Here is a 24992-nt window from a genome sequence, read left to right as displayed (position 1 = left end):
GTGTGTAAATAAAAAAAAATAGTGGTACTCTAGGTGTGTAAATAAAAAAGTAGGGGCACCCCATACCCCCTAATACCATCACACCTCTACCAGTGACTAAAACATATAGTAAATATAACTTTCAAATATGTCCTGGGACATATGTCAAATTAAACTATAGACTAAATATAACCAAGTGTACATTTTTTTAAATTAATTATGCTAATATAATGCAATACATTGCTGGACTCTCCAGCAGTGACGCAGTTAAAAGGCTTCTAATAATGCCTTAAACCTGACCATCAGAGTATAATTGATTAATTGCAGTCTTGGTCTTCACTATGCCTCAGCTCCCTCACTAGTATAAAACCTCCCCACCTAGAGGAGGTAGAGTTTTGTAGTACTTGATTTCTTCTCAGGGAAGATGGCTGGTTTTAGGAGCAAAGAGTTGGGTTTAGGAGTGGTTTGGGTGTTCTGTTTCTTTGTGTTTGCTCAGACCAGTGTTTTGAATGGAGAATTCATTGGAGAACCTGGCCTGGATTGTCAGGAGAACAGAATGCAGTACACAATTCCTGAAAGCCTATTAGGTGATGCAGCTCCCAAGGTGACTGTTCTGGGTGAGTATCAGATGTGTCTTGGTTATAATACAGTACTTTGAGCAATTTACTTGGTGTTGTCTGGGCTGTTCATGGTTGTCTTGTAGGTAATTAAGACAGAATGAGACTTTGACATACAATGTTGCACATATTTAGGTACTTGTCCCATAGGGTGAGTTCATTTTTCAGTTTGGTTTTTATTCAATGTTACACTGCCCCTCGCCATACTGATTTATAAGCAGGTTGGAAGTCCTTGTTCTAGCTAGTCTTGTTTTGCTGGTATTGTGAAGGAAGATTTATATGTTCTTGACACTGAAACTTCCTGGCTGAGGTAGATGCTACAAAATTCACCAGGTGTATCAATTGATGGAGGAATGACTTTAAGAAATATAACCTTCATTCTGCAACTTGTTTACTGATCCATAACTGCTTTGAGATTAAAACTGCAGTTCAGGCTGCCATTTTTTAAAATGCATTTATTTTTTCCAATGTGTGCATCAATACAATCTGCACACTGACCAGTGATTAGCTAAGTTGTAGGTCAGTCCTTTCTTCTGTCATCAATCGCTTTGCTGGGGTTATTTAATTCAGTTCTTGATGGACTACATTACCCAGAATGCAAAGATCTGTATGAACATGTGACCAGGCAGTTGCTAGATACAATTGGTGCACTTCTAGAGAGCGGGCAGGGAAGTTGAAGTGTTGTGACTTTTGTAAATGGTTTCTATAGAAATAAAAATGCTTCCTATATTAGAAACATTTTTAATGTCTTTAAATTTAAAATAATTTTTTTTTTTTTTTTTTTTTTTTTTTTTTTTTTTTTAAATGCTGCAAGTATTTTCTCATAATACAGAACTGATTTTAGTGAAAACAATGTAGGATATTGCTTGAACTGCTGCTTTAATACCTTTTAGGAAAAGATCATGCAATGTCCTTTAGAATGAATAACGCCAGCATTACCCATGGGAACTGTAGCAGCCCTGGTCCAAATATAGCAGTTTCTAGGCAACATAGGTAAAGTCTTGTGACAAGTGATCCTTTTCTAAATGCGTAACTGTTTTCATAAGGGATGACACTTAAGACCCAGACGAGCGCTTATTATAATTTTTTTTTTTTTTTTTTAATGGGTCGTTATCAATAATTGAAAAGTAACTAATTTTCTTTTTCTTTAAAGATAATAAAGGAAAGGTGCAGGCGTTTTATGACGATCCGACTTGTGGAACAACTCTGACACAGAAATCCGATGGGTCTATAATAATTGCTACTACATATGAGGGATGCTATGTTAGTCAGAGGGTGAGTATGGGCGTCCGTTCTGGGTCCAGACCCAATGATTCTGGAATAGGCAAACATATGTTTCAGACCCCTAGGTTTTTTCTTAAGCTTGAGAAAAGACCTAGGGGTCTGAAACGTATGTCTCTCTGGAGTCTTTGACTGTGACATTTGATTAAAATTTGTGTGTGGGCATGAGCTGGTTCAGCCAATGAGGGTGAACCAGCTTCGTGATGCCCCTGCTTTGCGTCTACAATCTCTTGCAGCCAAGTTCACAGAGTGCTTGGGCTGCAGGAGTGCGTGCTGTCTCGCGCTCGTTCACAAGTGGCCACCATAATCCCAGCAAGAGTTTGGGGGGTATTAGACACTACGATCTCGGGTTCATATGTTCTAAGGTTGCAGAGCAAATTGGGCCTAATTGGAAAGTTATATTTAACACAATTGATAGCAATGTATCTAACTCGTCCAGTATCTTCACACAGAACAATAACCATATGATGACCGTGGGTGTTTCTTCTAAAGATGATTATGGGGCATGGAAGATCCCGGAGCCAAAGGAGCTGAGGTGTCCTATCATGCCAGGTTTGAAAAATGACATTTTAATGTCTGATACTTGCTAACCAGTTTTATATATATATATCTCTCACTCTCACACTCACCTCGCAGGTCACATATTTTCAAAGCTGTGTATTTTGAGCTGCAATTTATAGAATAGCTTGCTGATGGCAAATGCAACAGATTTTGTCTTTTTGAGTCACTTATTGACCTGCTGTTCTATATTATGCAACCTATTATGCCCCACACCACTGGAATGCCCTTCCCCTCAGTACCCGACTAGCACCCTCTCTATCCACCTTTAAGACCCACCTTAAGACACACTTGCTTAAAGAAGCATACGAATAGCACTGTGGATATTCTGAACACATGATACATAAAGCTTGGGCCCCTGCAGACGCACTTACCAGAACTCTCTCCTACTGTCTCTGTACGTTCTACCTACCTACCAATTAGACTGTAAGCTCCTCGGGGCAGGGACTCCTCTTCCTTAATGTTACTTTAATGTCTATGTAACGGATATCCCCCCCCCCCCCCCCCCCAATCGCAGATCTGATGTGGGTGCAAGGAACATACGGTGTTACCATAGGTGTGGTGCATTACCTGTTGGCTCGCAGGAGGGCCGAGCCTCCGCCACGGGGAACCCGGGGCAACTATACCAGGGGTAACCACCCACTCAATTCAGCGCCTCCACCTGCGATGGCTCCCACCAGAGGGGGAGTGGTTCCTCGCAGGACAATACAATAATCACATACACGGGAATATATATATTAACGAGTGACTTTACTAACAAGCAATACAACATATCACGCAATACCTTTACATAACCTGTGTCCCTCTCTAGAGGAGATACCTACGGCGTCGCGCAGGACGCTTCCCCAACACCAGGTGATCCCACCCAGTGTCCCGAGAATCCCACCCAGTGTCCCGAGAATCCCACCCAATGTCCCGCACTCTTGGAGAGAACGTGGGTGACTGCGCAGTCACAGTTACACTAAGGGGCCTGTTGGTGCACTTATGACTGTATGGTACCTGCCGAGCACTCCGGTACTCGGATCAGCAACTGGCTTCGCAAAGGGTCAGACGTGTGATGAATCCGTCTGATCCTCCAACCGAACTCCTTTGTACGCAGACCGCCAGGGCGGTCTCCCTCTGGAATAGTCTCTGCGGACCCCAACGTGGGTCCGAACCGCTTTACAGGAACCGCAGCGTCCGCTGAGTCCCTAACTAACCCTTGGTACTAACGTAACAGGAATCCTAACCTAGGGCCTGTCCCTGTGGTACCGCAACCTAAAGTGGCTTTGGGGAAAACTCCTAGAGGCCTACCGGGGTTAATAACCTGCCCCACTCCCCTAACTCTTCCCAGCCTTGACTGTACTTACTAAGACCTAACGAGTCCCAGCGCCTACAGCAGCAAGCTGTAGCTCACTGGATGCTGCAGCCAACGTGCTGCGCAACAAGGTGCCTGCCTGTCAGACCTCACAGCACTAACAGCCGTGACTCTGACAAGGCAGCACCCCTAGGGCAGCGTCCCTATCTTGGGCCTCCCTCAGCACTTACCCACTAACTAGTGGGGAGTTGGGGCCTACCTGGGGTGTAGGTACCTATATGGGGCAGGAGCTGCACTCGCTCCCCGCACCCTTCCTTCCCTCACAGCTCCCTGACTCCAACTCTCTGTAACCTTTCTTTCCCAGCTCCCACTAATGTAAGTGGCAGGGTCCCTAACCTGAGGGCTGTCCCTGGCAACACTCACCTTACTGGGGAGCTGAGCTATCTCGGGCCCTGGGGGTGCTGGCCTAGTACAGGGAATCCCTGACTCCTGTACCCTACCTCCTTCCCTGGGCTGCTCCGGTCTCTGCAACGTGCTGCAACTGACAAAAACCCTGTCTGCACACAACATTGTTGCAACTCTGCAGCATGAGAATCTGCCAGCTCTATTGGCTTCATTGCTGCCTGTGACAAGGGTGAAAGTGCAGTCCCCAGAGACTGCTGGGAATTGTAGTCCTTGGCAAAGCTCTTTTCTATGGGGACCACGTGCGCGATCTTTACTGCGCATGAGCGAAGCTCGCGCCAAAACCAAGAGGGCGGTGCCCGCCGGGAGAAGTCGCCGTCCCCTTCCCCCACTGCCACAGGGGTAAGGCAGGGGGCAAAGGAAAATCAGGGGAACCGGGGGTGACCCCCTTACATCTAAATCACTTATTCCCATGATCTGTTATTTATTTGATTATCTGTGAAGCGCTATGTACGTTAATGGCGCTATATAAAGACATACAATACAATACAACCTAGGCTTTAGCATGCTGTGAGTGAACTGTGCAATTAAGCCCTTGTTTCTGGTTTTATGATCCTGAATTCCCTCTCCCATTTGTCCTTCCAGCCATGGATGCTCCAAGCCCAAGCCAATGTACAACCATCCAGAAAGCAGACAGGCTACTTTGTGGTGGTGCACCCATCAGCCAAGACCTCTGCCAGAGTCAAGGATGTTGCTATGATTCCAGTGACCTAATCAAGCCCTGCTATTATGGTAACAAAGGTAAGCCCCATACTGTAACGTGTTATCTAATCATTAAGATGCATAAATTGGTACCCAGTTATACTATAAATAATTCTTAAAACAATGTTTCTGGTGTGGGTAATAACTACCCAACCATATAATTTTCCTCTAATCTTACTCTGAGTAATGACTCCAAACGAATGGGTATAATGAGATATACCAGGTTGTTGGGTTTGTGGTGGAGTTGCCTCCTTAATGACTGTCATATACGTCAGACCTGTGAGCACATGACCTGCATACAGGACAAGGGTTAATAAATAGCTTGCAAACTGGCCCACTTTTAACCTTCGCAAAGGTCCCTCAAATGAATAAGATCTCCCCTCAATTCGTCCCCATATACCATCTGTCACAAACAGAATAAAAATGAGAACATGACTTGGATATGCAATCGGGGTTAATACACACAGCAACTCTAGCCAACTCCTTTCTCCTGTGCAAGGTACTTTCATTGAGTTAATATTAACCCCTTACTAAACTGTAATCCAGGATATACTATGTAGGGACTCCTGCATCTGCTAAATAGGTGATTGAGAGGGGGTGGTGGTACTAATTGGGTAACTGATAATGAGCAAACCTAGGGGGGGAAAAGAAACCCAATTGATGGCACTCTGTCACCCTATGGATGATGTGCCAATATTAAAAGAAATTTCTTAGCAACATGAAATAAAATAAGGGGCATTAAAAAAAACAAATTAAATTACGTACTCTTGATCCACTATGGAGTAAGTGGACTCCGGATCCAGGACCGTGCTGGATAAGGTAATATGGAGTATATACCAGCTATATTAAATAAAACCTTCAGTGAAGGAAATATTACAATTGGGGGAGAGGCCAGATTCTAGTACCATGAATAAAGGTGCCCGACGCTGCTAAGAGTCAGTAGTTGTTTGAGTTGAGCACTAATGAAATGGCAAGAAGCCAAGTGGGTTAACGGGCAGTGAGAGAACGTGTGAGCAGAGATCTAAGGAACAGATCAATGCTTACACATGGTTAAAACAAAAAAAACAACCTAATTGCAAGTAAAGCGGAACACCTGAGATGTAAATGGAGACTGATACTGAGTAGTACAAACGTGGATTCAACACTAGATCAGAAAACTAAAGTAGTAGCAAGTACGTGCAAGCAGATCTCTAGTAGCAGATCGGTGCAAACACTGGGCTCATAATTGGTATAGGCTGTTGATTAACTAATACACTGTTGGGACGCCTCTGTAAAAACAGACCTCAGATCAATAACACATGATGTATAAAGCACAGAACTGTAATTGTAACAGGTTCTGAATTAAATGAAGGAAGCCTGTGACCATAAATGTGTATAGTTCACCTATTCATGGTAAGAGAACTGGCACCACGGGGAGCGAATAAGGTAGACTCCCAGATAGTATAATTCACCACAATAGGAACCCTGCTGTAATGTTGATAGCCCTGATGGAATGGGTATGGCTAGTGATATATGATATAAAGTATATAATGCAACACCGTATATAGACAGTGCCCAACTGAATCATATAAGCCAATACCAAGCTAAACTGAATATTCCCAAGTAGATGTACAACACAGCAGGCTGGCGAACAGCAGGTAAATAAGGTGTATATGTATCATACACCTTATTTGCCTTCTGTGTTCATCTACTTGGGAATATTCAGTATACAGTATCTATATCCCTACGTTAACCCCAGAACCAGTTTTTTATTAAAATACATTTTTTCAGGATCGTATGGCTCTTAAATGAGTTGAGGTACCAGTGTGATATAATGGAGGTGTGAGGCGGTTAATATGGTCATAACTAAAACATGGTTTTGTCTTGCAGTGACTGCACAATGCACACCTGATGGGATGTTCTCTGTAGCAATTTCAAAGGACCTGACCGCACCGCCTCTTATCCTGAGCTCTGTGAAACTGACCCGAGGCACTGGCTCAGGTTGTACACCAACGGCAGAGAGCAGCGTCTTCCTTCTCTTCCAGTTTCCACTCTCTTCCTGTGGGACCACTTTTCAGGTTTCAGTGCACTCATATTGTATTGGTAGATATGTGCATCTTCTTAACTGAGGCTGGCAATCTTAAACAGGAATGTGCAACCTCTTAATTTGAGAAACACTAGCATTAAGAGACACAAAGTGAAACTGTTTTTAAATATGAACAGCTTTGTCTGCTCTAAAGGGCACCTGTTGTGCCTGAAACTCTACAGATGTTGCTGCATGCACAGCAGCTCTGTACTTGGTGCTGGAACTTCCCATAATGGATCCAAACCAACTCTACAGTGGATTTATGGAGTTGGATTAACACTCTAATCCCAATAAATACAACTCTGCCATAAAACTCTTCTAAGCCACATTTGCCTAAAACCGAAGTGATTACTTTTTTCTACGAGAAATCAATCTGTTTATTAACATGTTCCCTGCACAGATGGATTGACCAATATATAATGTAGAGTGGCATAATACCCAGTAAACAATACATTGTTTTGTGTTCAGGAATTTCCGACTGTTAATGCATCACTGATTAGTTTATCCTGCTTCTCCAACCAATTGGAAAAAGTGGGCGAGGCACATTGTGGCATACTGTACATACTGATCTAAGGTGTTAATTCTAACCACTTTGTGCAGCCCCCATAATGTTTCCCTACCTGCACGGCCCCACTAAAATTTAGATGTGATCTGCATTAGCTGCTGTATCTTTCAGTCTAGGTTGGTGGCCTCCACAGAAACTAATCGCCAAGCTCTGCTAAATCCAGTCTCTTTCATTCTTACTAGGCTGTAGGTGATTATGTAATATATGAGAATGAGATTCTATCACAAAGGGCAGTGCAAACATGGAAGGGATCATCTATCACCAGGGATAGCTCTTTCAAGTAAGTATTGTATCTTTAGGGACTGATTCTGTATGTGCCGGTTGAGCAGTTTGACCAAAAACATGATCAATACCATTAAGGGGCTGAGCACTGGCTTCAGCCCTTCCTGAAATGATTACTAGCCAATATTACCTTTTTTTATTTAAGAGCTTTATTTGCAATATAGGAACAATAACCCTGGTTGTATCTGCCTGTACAGTGACGAGTAGCACAACCTCCTGCACTTATACAGCATTATAATTCCAGGGATCTGTTTTAAAGCTGAAATCAGATGTGGCAATTCATTTTCCACATTCCTAACTCCATATACCTCCCAAACTTGTACATTAAAAAAAAAAACGTTTACGACGAGCCAAAATAGGGTAATTGGTTTCATGTTGCTTCAACCTCAAACATTGTGTATGAATCTCTTGACCTGATCTTTGTAGGTTAACAAACTGTTTCAAAATCTTCTTAGGTTAACTGTCCGCTGCAGTCTGGCTTCAAGCGCCTTCATTCCTGTCCCTGTTATTGTCTTCACCCTAACGCCACCACCTGGGGTCTCTAGTTATGGACCTCTAAACCTGGAGATGAGGATTGCTAAAGGTAACATGGCAATGTTTAAGGTGCTTGCAGTGACCAAGATCTTACATGGCTGCATTTGTGCAGTTCATTGAAATACTGCACATTATTTTTGCTCAACCAATGTTGCACTGTATTTGTGTTTTCTTATTGCACTGACTGTGCACATGGTTATACAGGCATAGAGTCCCTGCCCTTTAGGCTGGGGCCATGGTACCGCAGACCTTGCATCCGCACGCTGAGCGAACAGGCTGCCTTAATTTGGTGTTCGTGTCCATGCGGCGGGAGGGGGCACGCATTGCACAAGGAATCCGTTCAAACTGGTTTCTTGGCATAACAGGCCAATCACATGAGCGGTTTGCCCAATGAGGGCGAACCAGCTCCATGACGCCCATGGACGGCATGTGAACCATGGCCGAAAAATGCTAATAATAATAATAATAATAATAATAATAATAATAATAATAATAATATTGACATTCTGTGACTTAACACGCAGAGTTGCATATGGGGTTAAAGCCAGGTGACTCCAGACAAATTCCCTTTGAATAATATAACTATTGTGTTCAGTATCTGAGCTTCTATATATTATATAATACAATGTCTGTAATAAAGACTAATCGTGATTACTCTTAAAGGTGCTGCTCTAAATGGCAACCTAAATGTGCTTATCCCTTTCAGATACTCTCTACAATCAATACTACACTGATGTGGATTATCCAGTAGTGAAGCTGCTTCGGGATCCTGTGTTTGTGGAGGTCCGAATTCTGCAGAGGGTGGACCCACAACTGGTATTGATGCTTCATCAGTGTTGGGCAACCCCGGCATCTGATCCATTTCAGCAAATGCAATGGCTGCTGCTGCTTGATGGGTGGGTAATGTTGAGAAGTTTAAATACTGTAGCATGGTAATAAAGCTAGTATTTAGTTCTCATATATAAATATATTTTTCAGGTGTCCATTTGCTGGTGACAATTACCTAACACAACCAATTTCTGCTGACCCTGCCACAGCCAGGCTAGATTTCCCATCTTACTACAAAAGATTTATTGTGAGCACTTTCACATTTGTGGATTCGGCCTCTCAACAAGCTCTGGATGGAGAGGTAGGACTGGCTTGCGTTACACTTCCTTAGATCAAGAGGTGCTGTTAAACCAATGAAGACCTTGTCATTAAGCACAGACTGCTTTTGCATAAGGAAGCAGCATGGGGCTCTTGGCACAACTTAATCTCTTGTCAGTATCAATACTTTCATCCATTTTACTTGTGAAACCACTATTTATATAATCTGCTTGTGTCAAGGGATGAGTGGCTGTTTTGTCTGACTGTAATTGCTATAGACTACTTGATCCCATTGGATACTGGCAGTCTAAAACTCCCTGCCTTCCTAAAGCGTCAAATGATGCTAGGGGTCATTTGATGCTGTGTCACCACAAACGTGTCTTGAGCTAAGGTAGGATAGAGTACAGAGGCCTCGCGCTGTCCCTGGCATTTAATTTAAATGCCTTGGAAGAGTGCGGGACCTGTTTGCGCACTCCTGACTTGAGGTACAGATTGTAGGGTAATGGATTCTTTATGTAGCGGGGTACCCTCTGGCTACTATTCTACCCAATGGGCTGGCAGTAAAGCCTGGTATTAACAGGCTTGCCAATAGTTGGTATGGGGTTTTCCCCCTTCACCTTTTGGTTTTACACTTGAGTAACAGCAGAGGGTGGCACATCCATTGTCCCAGCTACAACAGGGGTGTCTGCCTTCTTGCTGTACTTAAGGGCACAGGACTGCCCTAAAGCCCTAAAATTTGGAGGTTGTTCCTTCTCAAACCCCCTTCCCCCCAAGGAAGGTCACATGCCTGGGAGCCTGAGATGGGGCCTACCCATGTGCTCTTCCCTGCGGGGAGGAGTGAGTGTGATCCTTCCTCTGCCTCCGCTAGGGAGGTGGGAAGAGCTAGGACTGCTGCAGGTGGCCTTGGCCTGTAGTGACAGTCCAGGAACCATCTCCAGTGATGGCTGCGAGTAAAGAGACTGTAACCGGCAGAAGACTGCTGAGTAGCTGTGTATTACTGCAAGACTGTAGTAATAAACCGTTCCTGTTTGCAATATACCTTCGGCCTGGTGTGGGATCTAACTGGGGGAGAGTACAAGTTCTACTGTGGGAGATCATCTCCATATTCCTGGAGCCTACGGCAGATGGAGGTGCTGCACTGCTACGTATTATGTGGGGTATGAACCCCAGAAGCCTGTTCCTGTGTCAGTCATTGTGGACAACTTTGCCCTCTTACCTGCAGGTATGCACCACACACCCTGTAATGGCCCCTATCTGCGATATGGGGGGAGGGGGGGATGGAGGAAGAGAAACACCATGACATTTAATTCCCTGTTTGTAGAATGAGAACAATGAATAAACATTGTCTGTTTGCTTGGAGTGATGCTAAAACATTTCCTAAATAAGGAAATAACCTAAAGTATTTTTTCTTTGCAGGTATATTTCCATTGCAGTGCTTCTGTCTGTGTTCCTTCTGCTGGTCAGAGGTGTGACACTGCTTGCTCACCAAGAAGTAAGAATGACATTTTCTGTTATTACTGCTGGGTAATTAAAACCAGCACATTAGTTTAAGATCTTTTGCTCTGTACTTCCATTTAGGGATTTCTATTAATGTTAAATGGTAAATACTGAATGGTGCAATTCAGTCTAATTTGAAGCAGTGTATGTGGCCACCTTATCACCCGTGTCTAAGGAAACTATGTATGGTGCATTACCTGAGTGGCTTATGGGAGGCCTGTTCCTCTGCTGCAGGGAGCCTGGGGTGATAACAGTTGATCTGATGACGGCGCCTCCACCTGGGAGCTATACAAGCACAGTTGTATAACCCCTTCCCAGGAACACACAGTAAAGAATAAATATACATGGTGAAATAACAAGTTCTTTACTGATAACATAGAACTTGTTACTGTACTCCAAGACAATACTGCCACCTTGGTGAGACCCCCTCAAAGTTCTTAGGTGCCCATGGCACCTAACAACCCAGAGTCCAGCCCACCCCACCCAAGGTGTGTTACCCACAGAATGTGTGTGTGGCTGTTGGTGCACATAGGTGATACCTTCCCGGGTACTCCAGTACCTGGGTACCGCCAGATCATACAAGAATCGGTCTGATCCAACAAAGACATCCACATCTGCGTGGGGTGAACTCCCATTGGAGTGTCACCTTTAAGAGTCTCTTACTGTGATAGTGGTCTTGTCACAGGCCGCAGGTCACCGCATGGCGTCTTGTCACAGTTGCTGTGCCTGTCACTATGCTGCTACTGAGGAAGTGTCCCTATCTAGGACATTCTCTACAGTGCTAGTAGCAACTCAGAGCCTAACTGGGGCCTAAGGGGCAAACTAGACCAGGGAAGCACAGCTCCCTGGACACTACCTGCTCTGTTGCTACTTCTCTTCCAACTGGCATGGTGTGCTGAGCGCGCCCAATGTATCCCCCTAGCTGGCCGTGATCCCTGCAGCCCTATTGGCTGTCTGTCCACATGAGCAGCCCTAGAGGCTGCTGGGACTTGTAGTCCTGTATGGAGCCAGCCCCTAATGGCCACTGCACTACCTTACACTGCAGCAACGGCAACGATGCCATTGTACATGCATGAAGGACCAAGATGGCCATCAATCCGTGCAGAGCTCCTCACTAATAGCTGCAGCCTCTACTGGAAAACCCAGGTCCCCCTGCAGCCTCTCGCAGTGCTGCTGATAGCCCCTGCAGCTGTCCCCCTCCCGCAGGCCATGAGGTAAGGGGGGACCTGGCTCCATCTATATGAAAAAAATTTCAACTGTGCTGCCTTTGTAGAAAATGTACAAAAATTTGTTGAAAACCTTAATTGCTGCACTGTTCATGTGTGCACTATTTCACGGGCGCACAGACTTTTTTTTTTTCCCTTTGGTGCCCCCTTTGCCTTCTGTTGGCCGCCCCTCCCTCGCACGGTGGGTTGTGACGGCCGTTACCATAGCAACCATGATGTCATTTGATGCACGTTGCTCGTGCTAAAGCCAGCAGAATCCCTTTACGTAGAGGTTTTAGAGGCCTTGTGTGGTCCCCCGGCATTTACTTAAAATCCCTGGGGGGACAGCGTGGGATCTCTGCAAATGCCTGCGCCCCCCCCCCCCCCGTTTGCACACCACTGTACTATTACATGACTGGGGCTTATTTTGCTACAGTTAATTTGTAATGTTTCCAACAAAGTAGAACTGCACCCTTAAATTATTCAGCACCCCATTGCAGTCCACACTTAATTGGTGGAGCAATCTGATGGATAGCTGGTTCTTCATTTACACACCTGGTACAGAATCTTCATCTTGCAAACTTGAGTAAGGCCTCGGTCCCGCTGCGCTCGTTGGCGCGGGCGGCGGGTCGCGAGTTCCCCACCAGCAGGGGAATCCTCGCGAGCCGGTCCCGGTCCCCACTGGCTGCACAGCTGATTACACGCTGTAGCGCGTCAGCCGCTGGAGACACCAGAGAATGGTGTTTTCTAGCGTTGACGCGTGACGTGTGTGGCTATGAGCCAATGGGGAGGAGAGGCTTCGGGAGGAGGAGAGGCTTCGGGAGGAGGAGAGGCTTCGGGGAGCGGGGAGGAGTGTGGAGGGACAGCAGGTGAGTGCCTTTCTCTGTGTGTGTGTGTGCGTGCATGCCTATCTATGTGTGTGCCCGAGTGCGTGAGTGCCTGCCTCTGTCTGTGTGTGTGTGTGTGTGTGTGTGTATGAGTGCCTGCCTGTGTGTGCTCGCGTGTGTATGAGTGCGTGAGTGCCTGCCTGCGTGCGTGCGTGTGTGCGTGTGTGTGTGTGCTTACTTTCCAGCTCCAGCCCGAGTCCGTGGAGGGAGGGGGGGGAGAGTAGCGGGTCCCTCCGCTCAAGCCACGCCCCCCCTCCCTGTCAAACCGCCCACCTCCCGATCAAACCTCCCACCTCCCGCCCACCTCCCGATCAAACCTCCCACCTCCCGCCCGGCTCCCGCTCCGGCTCCCGCTCCCTACAGACCGCAGATCGCGGTCTGTGTATCTCAGCGCACCGCCTGTCAGCAGCGCAGGTGCGCTGACTCTGGGAGCGGGGCCTTAGCCTAACTTTGAAGGGCTCTGCTACTGTATCGGACAGGGACGTAAAGCTTTCCGTCTCACTGTTTGCTACATGGGGCTTCTTAAAATATTTGCGTGTTTCAAGCCACCCAAATATTCAGTAAAAGGAAGAGCTTGACTGCCCCATACAGTATTGGAGGCTAAACTTGCTCAGTTTGTCACTTAAGGAGTAGCTTTCAGCAACTGCATTCCTTACTACAAAAGTGATTTACTCTATTCAAAACCATTGCATAAATATTTAAGACTTTAAATCGAAAGGGGGATGGGACATTCAGGGAGTACTTAATATGGATTCAAACTGATCATACAAAGTTGAGGAATCCCTGCTTAATTCTGACTGTTTCGATGGACATTTTTTAAAGTATTAACAACTTTACATCGTACTCATCTTGTAGAATCAGGATTTATGATCCTCCTCCCCCCCCTCCCCCCCCCCTCCCCCCAACCACTTATTTGTCTCAATAGGGAAAAGATCTGCAAACCAGGTTGTGTATGACCCAGATATGAGCTTGGTGTCTTCCTGTGGACCTGTAGATTTTCAGGCTACCCTGAAACAAGAAGAAGCTTCTTTAAGAGGTATGTTACCAGTAGAGCTGTGGTTTCCAAACTTTTTTTCACTTTAACTCTAAGTAAAATTCTGATTAACCCCTCCCCCCCCCCCCCCCCCCCAACCAAATTCTTCTGTTTGGTACAATTTTCAAATTAACAGAACTTGTAGGGAACCCAAGGGCTCCTAGGAACCCTGGCTGAAAAACACAGCGTAATATAACGTGTTACACAAATGACTTGTATAACATTTTGTAACTTTCCTCCCACTGCAGGCTCGCGACATGCAGTCTCTCCAATGAAGATGGAATGGGTTGGGATTGCCGCTGCCGTAGGTGTAACGTGTGTGATCGTGAGTGTGATCGGGCTCTGGAAGTATATTCAGCGACAACATGCATTGACTTTTGTAATGATGTCGTAATAAAAATAACCTTTTATTGTAACTTTAGTGTCTTGTCCACTGCACTAGGGCTTGGCATATGAGGTTAAATTCAACCCCTAGGCAGTAATTTATGCTGATGCACTAAATTATCTATAATTGTTTATCCAAATAAAATGCTTTAACAGTTGGGCATGTAAGAAATATCCTAGGCAGTAATGGCCTCAGTCTGTGGGACTATATATTAGAGGTGCTTTGTAGAAATTAGTGGGTGTACTATTGAATGTACACTTTTATTGTAGATTAATAAATGGTAGTTTCCAGATTTAAAAAAACCCAAAACAAAACACTTATCCAATATTAAATATCTCTTGTCCTAACAGCAGGCACATGCCTTGTATCTATGTAACGGTGTTTCCCCCCCACTGGCTTACATGATGCTGAGTTGTCCAATGGTGGTAGTGGGGACATTAGGACAGGCTTCTGGGGTAGATAGGAAACAAAAGAGCGGCGCAAAAACGCACATAGTGAAGTAAATAAAGATAATTTTTATCATTAAAAAGGTAAGTAATCTGCGTACATCAGATAAGTAGGGTAAAAGCATGTACTGTGATACACACAGAGGTTACCAATCGGCAAGTAGAGGTGATGGTAGTGAAGGATCGACACAGCTCATCAGATGGTAACTCCTCTCAGTCCTGGCACTGAAGACCCGTCTCTAGCGGTACAAAACGCATTGGACTATCATTCTAATACTGATCCGTTATAGCCTGTGATCCTGCTGTGTGAATTTCATACACTCTTGACACCGGTTTCAAGCTCCGGGTGCGCGATGCTCCGTGGAGGAGATTGCGCAATTACCTGTGATGTCATCAACTGATGCCGTGCACACTAGATCTCTACCGGAGCCCTGTATTGTTCTGCAGTATCATCAAAGGACATTTCAAACTAGCCATCACGAGGCTGTGACCATACCATCACAAGGACTCCCATTCCTGACTGAGGCGACGCCAAGCCTAGAGACGGGTCTTCGGTGCCAGGACTGAGAGGAGTTACCATCTGATGAGCTGTGTCGATCCTTCACTACCATCACCTCTACTTGCCGATTGGTAACCTCTGTGTTTATCACAGTACATGCTTTTACCCTACTTATCTGATGTACGCAGATTACTTACCTTTTTAATGATAGATCATTTTTATTTACTTTGTGCGTTTTTGCGCTGTTTTGTTTCCTGTTTCCCTAGTGTTTAGAGTGAGCCACTCTTTGTATCAGCTGCAGACGCCTGTTAAATACGGTTTTGTGTTTAATATTCTTTCTTCACTGGTTGTCTAATTTTTGGCATCAGGGTCTATATCCTTGGTTAATATTAATAATTTATGTGTTTCACATTACTTGCTTTAGCTGCGCACTTATTATCACTTATCCATTGTTCTGGGGTAGATGACTGGTCTTTCTCATGCAGGCTCCAGTAAAATGAAGGCAATCCCTGCAGGCGCATGTGCACTAATCCCCCAGATTGCATGCCAGGCAGGAGTTTAGTTTAACAGGAACACTTTTCTCTCCTTCTGCATAAAACCTGTATCTGCTTCCACAGTCAATTGAAGACCAATCTTAGAATGGTCCCTAGATGTTCACCCCTGGCCAAGGGCAGTCCACCCCTGGCCAAGGGCAGTCCCATCTCTTCCCTGACTCCCTAATAATCATTGGTAAGGAATTTACCCCCACTCTCCCAAGGGGAGGGGGGACAGCAGAATCCAGAGACCTGAGCACCTCGGTGAGTCCTGTCTCAAGGGGGGAGGAGACAGACATCCTAACTAAATTTAGGAAGTGCAACCCCTTAAGTACCAAGGAGGAAGGTCCAAGGTCTGAGCCCAGGATTGGACAGAACACAGGCCTTAGCCCATTTCAACCCCTGTCACTCAAGGGAGCTGCCTGTGTTGTGAGAAACACTGGATTGGTCCTGACACTGCCTGCACTGTTACCAGGGCTTGCATATCAGGGAGGGCCAATTAATAGCCAGGCATGGCTACATCTAAATGTAATTTCTGCTCCTGTTTCAAACCTACTACACACAACGAAGGTCACACACGTACTGTAGTATAACCAGAAACCTTAATGACCGAGGGCACTCCGGGAGTATCTCATATAAATCGATCATTTAGGTTGGTGAAACAATCCATATCCATAAAAAAAACATTTACAAACCAGTCGACATCTAGCAGCAAAGGGTAACATCTATAATAAGGAGCCAAAATGCACAGCTAGTAATACAAAAGTGTCTGCGCTGCTACTTGTAATAAGTGCGTTCATATGTCTAATATAACAGCCTACATCTGTTCACGTGAGGCAATGTAGCAGCAAGACTGTTGGTGAATTCAAATCAGAATCACTCCCATTGGTGAAGTACCAGTGTACACATCTAATATAACAAAGCATTCCACTCTCTGGTCAATGAAATGTAGATAAGCTGGACTTTATCTGCAGTATTAACAAGTGAGGCAGTGTGACATTCACAAAACAGGATATTGCTCTGGTATAGCAAAAAAATGACCATTTAAATGAGCACAAAATGCATAATATAGTACAAATGTTGTAGCAAGACAATCTGTATCTGAATTGCAGCCAGTCCTTCTGCCGTAAGCGGTATTGCATCTACATTGTATAAAGTGCTAAGAAGGTGGGAAATTTCCCTTTAATGTCTCAGGTTTTTTTTAGTTGTTATACTGACTCGTTTGTGTACGGACGAGTTTATCTACTGTAGCTTCTGGTTTACTGACTAGCATTTTGGCTCATAGATGTAGGATGGGACTTTATACTGCTAGATCTTGAGTTTTGAAATGTTTTAATTACGATAGGCTATGGATTGTTTTGGTATCATGTATTGTGCTACATAATAAATGATTTTTATATTTGAGATTACCTAAGTGCTTTTTTTTTTTTTTTTTTTTTTTTGGTTTGTCTAGGCATCTGGTTACACCACGTGTGTGACCTTTGTTTTGTGTGTAGTATTTTATACTTTTTAAAAAAAAAAAAATTTTTATGGGAACACTGGCACATAAGTGGGATAATTAAGATCAGTGTTGTAGGGAGTTTCCTATTAATTGGGTGACCTGTGCAAGTCCACAAAAGAAGCAATCTGTTTAAAACGTCAGAAATCTGTTTAATGACTGCACCAAGGGAAATTCAGACTACTAGCTGAATCATGTGGGTTTGGGGACTGATTGAGAATGGAAAACTAAATCTTGCACATTACATTAGTAACCCAAGATTTCTATGTCCATTTTCATACCAGTTCTAGACCAACATTCTAGGATGATGCTTCAGCCTGCCATTTAAATGTTTATCACATGAACTTGCATCTGCTACGGATAGAACTTGCACCCACTGTGTTTCTCCAGTAAGAGAATGGAAAAAGCTCAGTCTGAGATGGCAGAACCTAAAATGTTTGGCGAAATTATATATATATAATTTTTTATTTTTTTTTAAGCTAAATTTTTGTATTTTTATTTTCACTGTTCTGTTTCCTAACCTGACGACAAAGGTGCTGTAGCAGCACAAACATTGATGCAATAAATATCACAAAAAGATGGAGTTGCCAAGCTTATCCTGATAACTTGAAATGTTGCTGCTCTTACAATTCATCAACATAATGCTGACTTCCAATAAAGACATGTTAATGATTGTGGGGCTTATGCACTAAGCTCTGCAGCAGTGGTTCAGGGTGAGGTTGGCAGATTCAGATATTGAATACTCCCCTGTGAGTACAGAGAATTGTCACTGTATGCTGGGTTTCCCAACCTCCTAAGCCCCCCCCACCTACCCACCTATTGTACAGACTGGACTGCTGTGTTCCACACACTTGCACATTTTGGACCTGTATTTCTATCAAGAGGCACAGTAATTGCAGCGCCTTCTGTGTGAAATACATTGAGGTGTGAGGTTTTCTGACAAGATTCCCACCATGTATCAAGTAACGCTTCCAATGTCTGTTCTAGGTGCTCCATAAAGTAGTTGCTCCATAAAGTAGTATCCCTAACTGAACGACTTCAAAGCAGCAGGAACTTAGGTGGTGTATTTTAACCCTTTTGCCAGCAGACAGATCAGTTCAGAAGGGAGGGGGGGGGGGGGGGGGGTGGAGAAAAGAGAATGACAAGGCTCAGTGGCGCTTTTGTATTAACATAATCTTTATGCTGTCCCTCTTAGGAGCAGAGTGTACTAATGGCAATGGTAGGCTAAAACTAGGTGTTAAGGAAATAAAGGGGAAAGGAGAGGTTTTAGGCCGTGTCCTTGACAGTGTGTGTCGGTGAAGGGGTTAACCAGGCTCACTAATAAAGGTTCAGCCGACTTGGTTACCCCTGATCCGTGTGCTGGGGTCCTCGAGTGTCAGCTCTTGGACCCAGATGTCCTAAATGCATTATATGGAGACTGTAAATTATGCAACATTAAAGATTTCTGTGTGTTTTGCCTTGCCTGGGATAGGGAGATTTGTTGGCTGTAAGTTTCAGAGAGGGTTTGTCGGAGAAGGTCTTCAGAGAATATGGCTACGTATCGGGGTTCCAGAGTTATGGGATAACCCAGAAATTGGATCCGGGTGATATTCTCTGATCCAGTCAAGCACATTTCTCCGGGCAAACTCTGAAAACGCTATTACAACTTACCGCCAGGATTCCTGCTGCAGCATCTTCCAGACAAGGTAACCAGGCATGAAGGGGTTAATGTGTACCTACTATCATCCACAGGATCCCTAGTAGACAGAGGAGTCCCTAGAATAAAGAGTGGTGCCCAGATACCCTGCACCTAGTATAGGGGTTAAGGGGGCACTCCAGCTAAGTGATAAAGCGGAGAGTGGTTTCATGTGGGTAAAAGTTTTAAAAATTATTTTTCTAAAGTGTGCCAAGTATGAGGCTAGTGACTGTAGGTCAGGGCTGCACAACATACGGCCCGCGGGCCGCATGCGGCCCGCCTGGCCTCTCTGTGTGGCCCGCGGTGGAAAAAATGGCGGCGATTCATCCCCCCACCCTCCTCCACCGCCCGCCCCCCCCCGCCCCCGGGTTTTGCGGGCTGGTGCAGAGGTGGGGGTGTGTGAAAAACGGGCTGGTGCAGAGGTGGGGGTGTGTGAAAATCGGGCTGGTGCAGAGGTGGGGGTGTGTGAAAAACGGGCTGGTGCAGAGGTGGGGGGTGGGCTGCTGACATGTGAAGGGGGGGGTGCTGACATGTGAGGGGGAGTGGGCTGCTGACGTGAGGGGGGGTGGGCTGCTGACATGTGAGGGGGGGTGGGCTGCTGACCTGTGAGGGGGGGTGGGCTGCTGACATGTGAGGGGGGGTGGGCTGCTGACCTGTGAGGGGGGTGGGCTGCTGACATTTGAGGGGGGGTGGGCTGCTGACATTTGAGGGGGGGTGGGCTGCTGACATGTGAGGGGGGGTGGGCTGCTGACATGTGAGGGGAGGTGGGCTGCTGACATGTGAGGGGGTGGGCTGCTGACATGTGAGGGGGGGTGGGCTGATGACATGTGAGGGGGGTGGGCTGCTGACATGTGAGGTGGTGAGCTGCTTACATGTGAGGGGGGTGGGCTGCTGACATGTGAGAGGGGTGGGCTGCTAACATGTGAGGGGGGGTGGGCTGCTGACATGTGAGGGGGGGTGGCTGCTGACATGTGAGGGGGGGGCTGCTGGCATGTGAGGGGTGGGTGGGCTGCTGGCATGTGAGGGGTGGGCTGCTGGCATGTGAGGGAGGGGCTGCTGACATGTGAGGTGCAGGGGGGGGAGTGATGTGAGGTGCAGGGGGGGTATGATGTGAGTTGCAGGGGGGGTATGATGTGAGTTGCAGGGGGGGAGAGAGTGTCATATTGAGGAGAGGGGGAAAGAGTGTCATATTGAGAGGAGGGGGAGAGAGTGTCATTTAGGGGAGGGGGAGAGTGTCAAATTGAAGAGAGGGAGAGAGAGTGTCATATTGAGGAGAGAGAGTGTCATATTGAGGGGAGGGGGAGAGAGTGTTATATTGAGGGGAGGGGGAGAGTATGTTATTTTGAGGGGAGGGGGAGAGTGTGTCATATTGAGGGGAGGGGGAGAGTGTGTCATATTGAGGGGAGGGGGAGAGAGTGCCATATTGAGGGGAGGGGAGAGAGTGTCATATTGAGGGGAGGGAGAGAGAGAGTGTCATATTGAGGGGAGGGGGAGAGTGTGTCATATTGAGGGGAGGGGGAGAGTGTGTCATATTGAGGGGAGGGGGAGAGAGTGCCATATTGAGGGGAGGGGAGAGAGTGTCATATTGAGGGGAGGGAGAGAGAGAGTGTCATATTGAGGGGAGGGGAGAGAGTGTCATATTGAGGGGAGGGGAGAGCGTGTCATTTAGGGGAGGGGGAGTGTGTCATATTGAGGGGAGGGAGAGTGTCATATTGCGGGGAGGGAGAGAGAGAGTGTCATATTGAGGGGAGGGAGAGAGAGAGTGTCATATTGAGGGGAGAGAGAGTGTCATATTGAGGGGAGAGAGAGTGTCATATTGAGGGGAGAGAGAGAGTGTCATAGTGAGGGGAGGGAGAGAGTGTCATATTGAGGGGAGGGAGAGAGAGTGTCATATTGAGGGGAGGGAGAGAGAGAGTGTCATATTGAGGGGAGGGGGAGAGTGTGTCATATTGAGGGGAGGGGGAGAGAGTGTCATTTAGGGGAGGGGGAGTGTGTCATATTGAGGGGAGGGAGAGAGTGTCATATTGAGGGGAGGGAGAGAGAGAGTGTCATATTGACGGGAGGGAGAGAGAGAGTGTCATATTGAGGGGAGGGGGAGAGTGTGTCATATTGAGGGGAGGGGGAGAGAGTGTTATATTGAGGGGAGGGGGAGAGCATGTCATTTAGGGGAGGGGGAGTGTGTCATATTGAGGGGAGGGAGAGAGTGTCATATTGAGGGGAGGGAGAGAGAGAGTGTCATATTGAGGGGAGGGAGAGAGAGAGAGTGTCATATTGAGGGGAGGGAGAGTGTCATATTGAGGGGAGGGAGAGAGTGTCATATTGAGGGGAGGGAGAGAGAGTGTCATATTGAGGGGAGGGGGAGAGAGTGCCATATTGAGGGGAGGGGAAGAGTGTCATATTGAGGGGAGGGGGAGAGTGTGTCATATTGAGGGGAGGGGGAGAGTGTCATATTGAGGGGAGGGGGAGAGAGTCATATTGAGAGAAGGGGGAGAGGGTGTGATTTAGGGGAGGGGGAGAGTGTGTCATATTGAGGGGAGGGCAGAGTGTGTCATATTGAGGGGAGGGGGAGAGTCATTGAGAGGAGGGGGAGAGGGTGTGATTTAGGGGAGGGGGGAGAGACTGTTATATTGAGGGAAGAGAGACATGGGGGGATGCTGACATGGGATGCTGACTTGGGGGAGGGGGCTGCTGACATGGAATGGACTGGGGGGATGTGGAGGGGGTATTGTGTGTTTGATGTGGAGGGGGGTATTGTGTGGGTGAGGGGGAGAGATGGGGGTATGAGAGATAGAAGGGGAGTATCATAAAGGTTGATAGTGAGGGGTTCTGGGGGAGATGAGGTTGATGATGATGGAGAGGTGCTGGAGGAGAGATGATGATGATGATGATTTAACCCGTGCGGCCCAATTTTTTTTTCCTTGGAACAGTTCGGCCCTTCTCACTTTACGAGTTGGGCAGGCCTGCTGTAGGTAATATATACTCACTCCATCGCTGACACCAGAATAGGGACTTATACATCTTTACCGCACAGAAGACAGGACACAGTATATTTTATTAAAGAGTTATATTTAATAGGTATATGTACTGATAACCTGTGAATGAACGGTGGGATTTCCGAGTCATGGATTCCAAGAGACCAGATGGCTACCAAGCCTATCGGTCTATGATGAGTCCTGACTTGAAAGCCTCAGGGATGCCAAGGTGTTAGAACAGGAGGGGTACTGCAGCTCTGCTTGAGTACCCGCATCCTGGGCTAACACAGGGCTATCCGGCCACCATTTGCCGGAGCCTGGACAGCGGGTGGGCTCAGTATGTAAAGAGGCAGAGGTGCCAGGTTGGCGCATGCCCCTTGACAGACTGAGAAAAGGTACCCACCTTGCCGGCAAATCGGTGATTGCCTGGTAGAGGAATTCCCATGCTCTCATAGGCTGTAGAGGTTTGTGAATGGGACACCTGAACCCCATAAGAAGCCTTTCAGCCAATGAGAGAGGGAGATTCCAAGCGCCAAACCATCAGCGGGAAATTCAAAGATGCTCTGTACTGAATAGACGCGAGCCGGCTTCAAGGATTTTCAACTCCGAAATGTTTCTAAGTCCTGCTTTTGAGAACGCAGCGGTCGCGGCTGGCATTGCATGCCGAAATCAGTTCCAGGACTTTCATGAGTACCTACCGGTCAAGGAAAAGGGCTCCTACAGAGGTCATATTTGTGAATTCTGTTTAGAGGGTAGATTTATTCGTTTACCCCGTTCCCAGTAAGTGTGTTAACCCTGTAAATTGTGTTACATTGTGTGTATGTCTTTTCCTGAAATAAATTATAATTTATTTTACCTCCTTGCTTTGCTCAATCAATGATCCCGGTATAAAAAAGGTGTTGATAAACCTGGCCTCCCGTGACAATGAATAAAGACCACTTGCACACAGTTTGTTTACCTTGAATGTTTAGTTTGAATCTACCCAGTAGATGGCAGCCCACTCATCCTTATAAATAGGAGACATGGGTAGACGTATAGAAGAGATCCGTTGTGGATGCAAGAGATGCAGAATTCTGAGAGCTAAGGAAAATACTTTGATTACCAGGCCAATTCCATGCAGTTTTATATTAGAGAATCTGAAATTATAGAGCCTTTCCTCCTTCCACCATACTTTATTCTTTTAAAGTTAATGCAATAACAATTTCTATGCCATATAAATAAGGCATAAACTTGGTGAGTTTTTAGTCACTTTGTCTCCATAGGTGTCAGCTATGCAGTTCTTTTCTTTCGTGGCACCGAAGTAAATAAAATAGCTTGGCAGCCTGAAAATAACTATAGTGACATGAACATGTTACATGATTTCATATATATCTTAATGTAATAATTTTACAAATCCACACCAGATCACTGGTTATATCGCGCCAATTATATATGTCAATAAATCATCGTAAATCTTCCACTCACTTTACTGACTGAGTTGTAATAAAGCATTCAACTTTGGAAAAGTGTGATACAAATGTGGCTACTCAATCTTGAATAAGTGGAATTATACATCATAATGTATGCTAATTCCAGTTCTTCTAGTCCGTCCACACCAGTACAAAACATATGGGGAATTAAGCCTTGCCCAGTTAGGGGCAGGACAAAAACTTTCAACGAATCAGGCTCCATCAGCCCTTCCCTTCCTGCTCTCCTCAAAGCAGTTATCCGTCTTGCTTAGGCCGAGTTCAGGGTGGCTGCTACGCGATGCGCGCAGGTCCATCGCAAGTTCGTGTTGTTCGGTGGGAGTGTTCAAACTGAAAACTCCACCGGCGGCAAAGTGCAGCGTTGACGCTGCTACACTTTGCCGCTACAACACAACATGATATTTGGGGCGGCACTCGCGTCACGTGAGCTGGTTCAGCAAACTAGCTCCGTGACACGTTCGTCCCGCCACACCCCCAAACACCGCGACCCAACTCCTGCAGCCTGAGCACAGATCCACGGGCTGCAGGAGCACGCGGGGGAGGCGCACACGGACGCAAGCGTCCATAGCAGCCACCCTGAACTTGGCCTTAGAAAGAGATGGAGAATACATAACGGGGACACACAACATTTCTCCAGGGAGGAAACCTGGTATTGGCATGGAGGGACTAGAAGAAACTGAATTACCGTAAATCTGGAAGTATAATTACACTTTTCTCTTTACGTCCCTCATATGCCAGTACAAAATGAATGGGGATGTACCAAAGCAATCATCTTCTCAGGGTGGGCAATCAAGATACATAAGTACAAAATCAGAAGAAGAAAAACCTTTGAAGCGCACTTACAATAAAATTGTGTTAAAACAGCAGCTGAGCGCGGGAGAGCTCACCGGACACAGAACGGTGGCGGCGGAGAGAGCCACGGCAATATTCGATCTATCCTCTATTCACCAATGAAGTGATACATGCTGTTTTAACACAATTTTATTGTAAGTGCGCATTTTTTTAACCCATATAAATGATTTACCCTTTTACTATTGATCTGCACTTTGGGTATATTCTTTGTCCTTGCATTTCACCACTGCATTGGTATCTGAGTTGTAGTGTATCAACATCTGGGTATAGAAGATCGCATATATTCCAGTTACCTATTGTTGCCCATATACCACCTTCATCTTGTGAGTCGGCTGCACATATGAGCCAAGACATCTTGTGAATTGACTCACACACAAGTTTTCTGTCTGCCCTTAGATTGCTGTTTCTTGTTGTTTTTTCCTACATGCTCCCCCTGGGTTGTGAGAAAATATATCTACCTTCTGGGGACCAGTGAAGACAGTCCCTGCCAGAGGGTCCGAGCAGGGAGTTGCAACGTTTAATTTTATCGCGTTATTTGGCACTATTTATGTCACTCAATTCACTTTCACCTTTGATTTATTGCATTTTTATAATTTTCACTTTATAGTTAGTGACC

The 24992-nt window shown here is 45.9% G+C and overlaps 1 protein-coding gene across 1 annotated transcript; it reads left to right on the top strand.

Annotated features, from left to right (window-relative positions):
- The first annotated feature begins 403 nt into the window (after positions 1-403).
- On the top strand, positions 404-24478 carry LOC142490789 (zona pellucida sperm-binding protein 4-like). The gene is made up of 11 exons (XM_075593210.1): positions 404-596; positions 1750-1871; positions 2243-2429; positions 4780-4935; positions 6766-6953; positions 7709-7806; positions 8264-8391; positions 9049-9238; positions 9321-9471; positions 10845-10952; positions 24263-24478. The coding sequence occupies exons 1-11, from the start codon at positions 404-406 to the stop codon at positions 24476-24478; spliced, it is 1737 nt and encodes a 578-aa protein (XP_075449325.1).
- The last annotated feature ends 514 nt before the right edge of the window (positions 24479-24992 follow it).

This window comes from Ascaphus truei, chromosome 3 (genome assembly GCF_040206685.1).
Source record: "Ascaphus truei isolate aAscTru1 chromosome 3, aAscTru1.hap1, whole genome shotgun sequence".
NCBI lineage: Eukaryota > Metazoa > Chordata > Amphibia > Anura > Ascaphidae > Ascaphus > Ascaphus truei.
This window is presented reverse-complemented; position numbering and strand designations above follow the sequence as displayed.

Bases quoted from the DNA above. Each gene is read 5' to 3' on its own strand.
- LOC142490789 (XM_075593210.1), top strand. From the start codon at position 404: ATGGCTGGTTTTAGGAGCAAAGAGTTGGGTTTAGGAGTGGTTTGGGTG. The intron at 6,954-7,708 runs GTTTCAGTGCAC...CATTCTTACTAG, and splicing joins CCTGTGGGACCACTTTTCAG to GCTGTAGGTGATTATGTAAT. The intron at 10,953-24,262 runs GTAATTAAAACC...CTCATATGCCAG, and splicing joins TTTTCTGTTATTACTGCTGG to TACAAAATGAATGGGGATGT.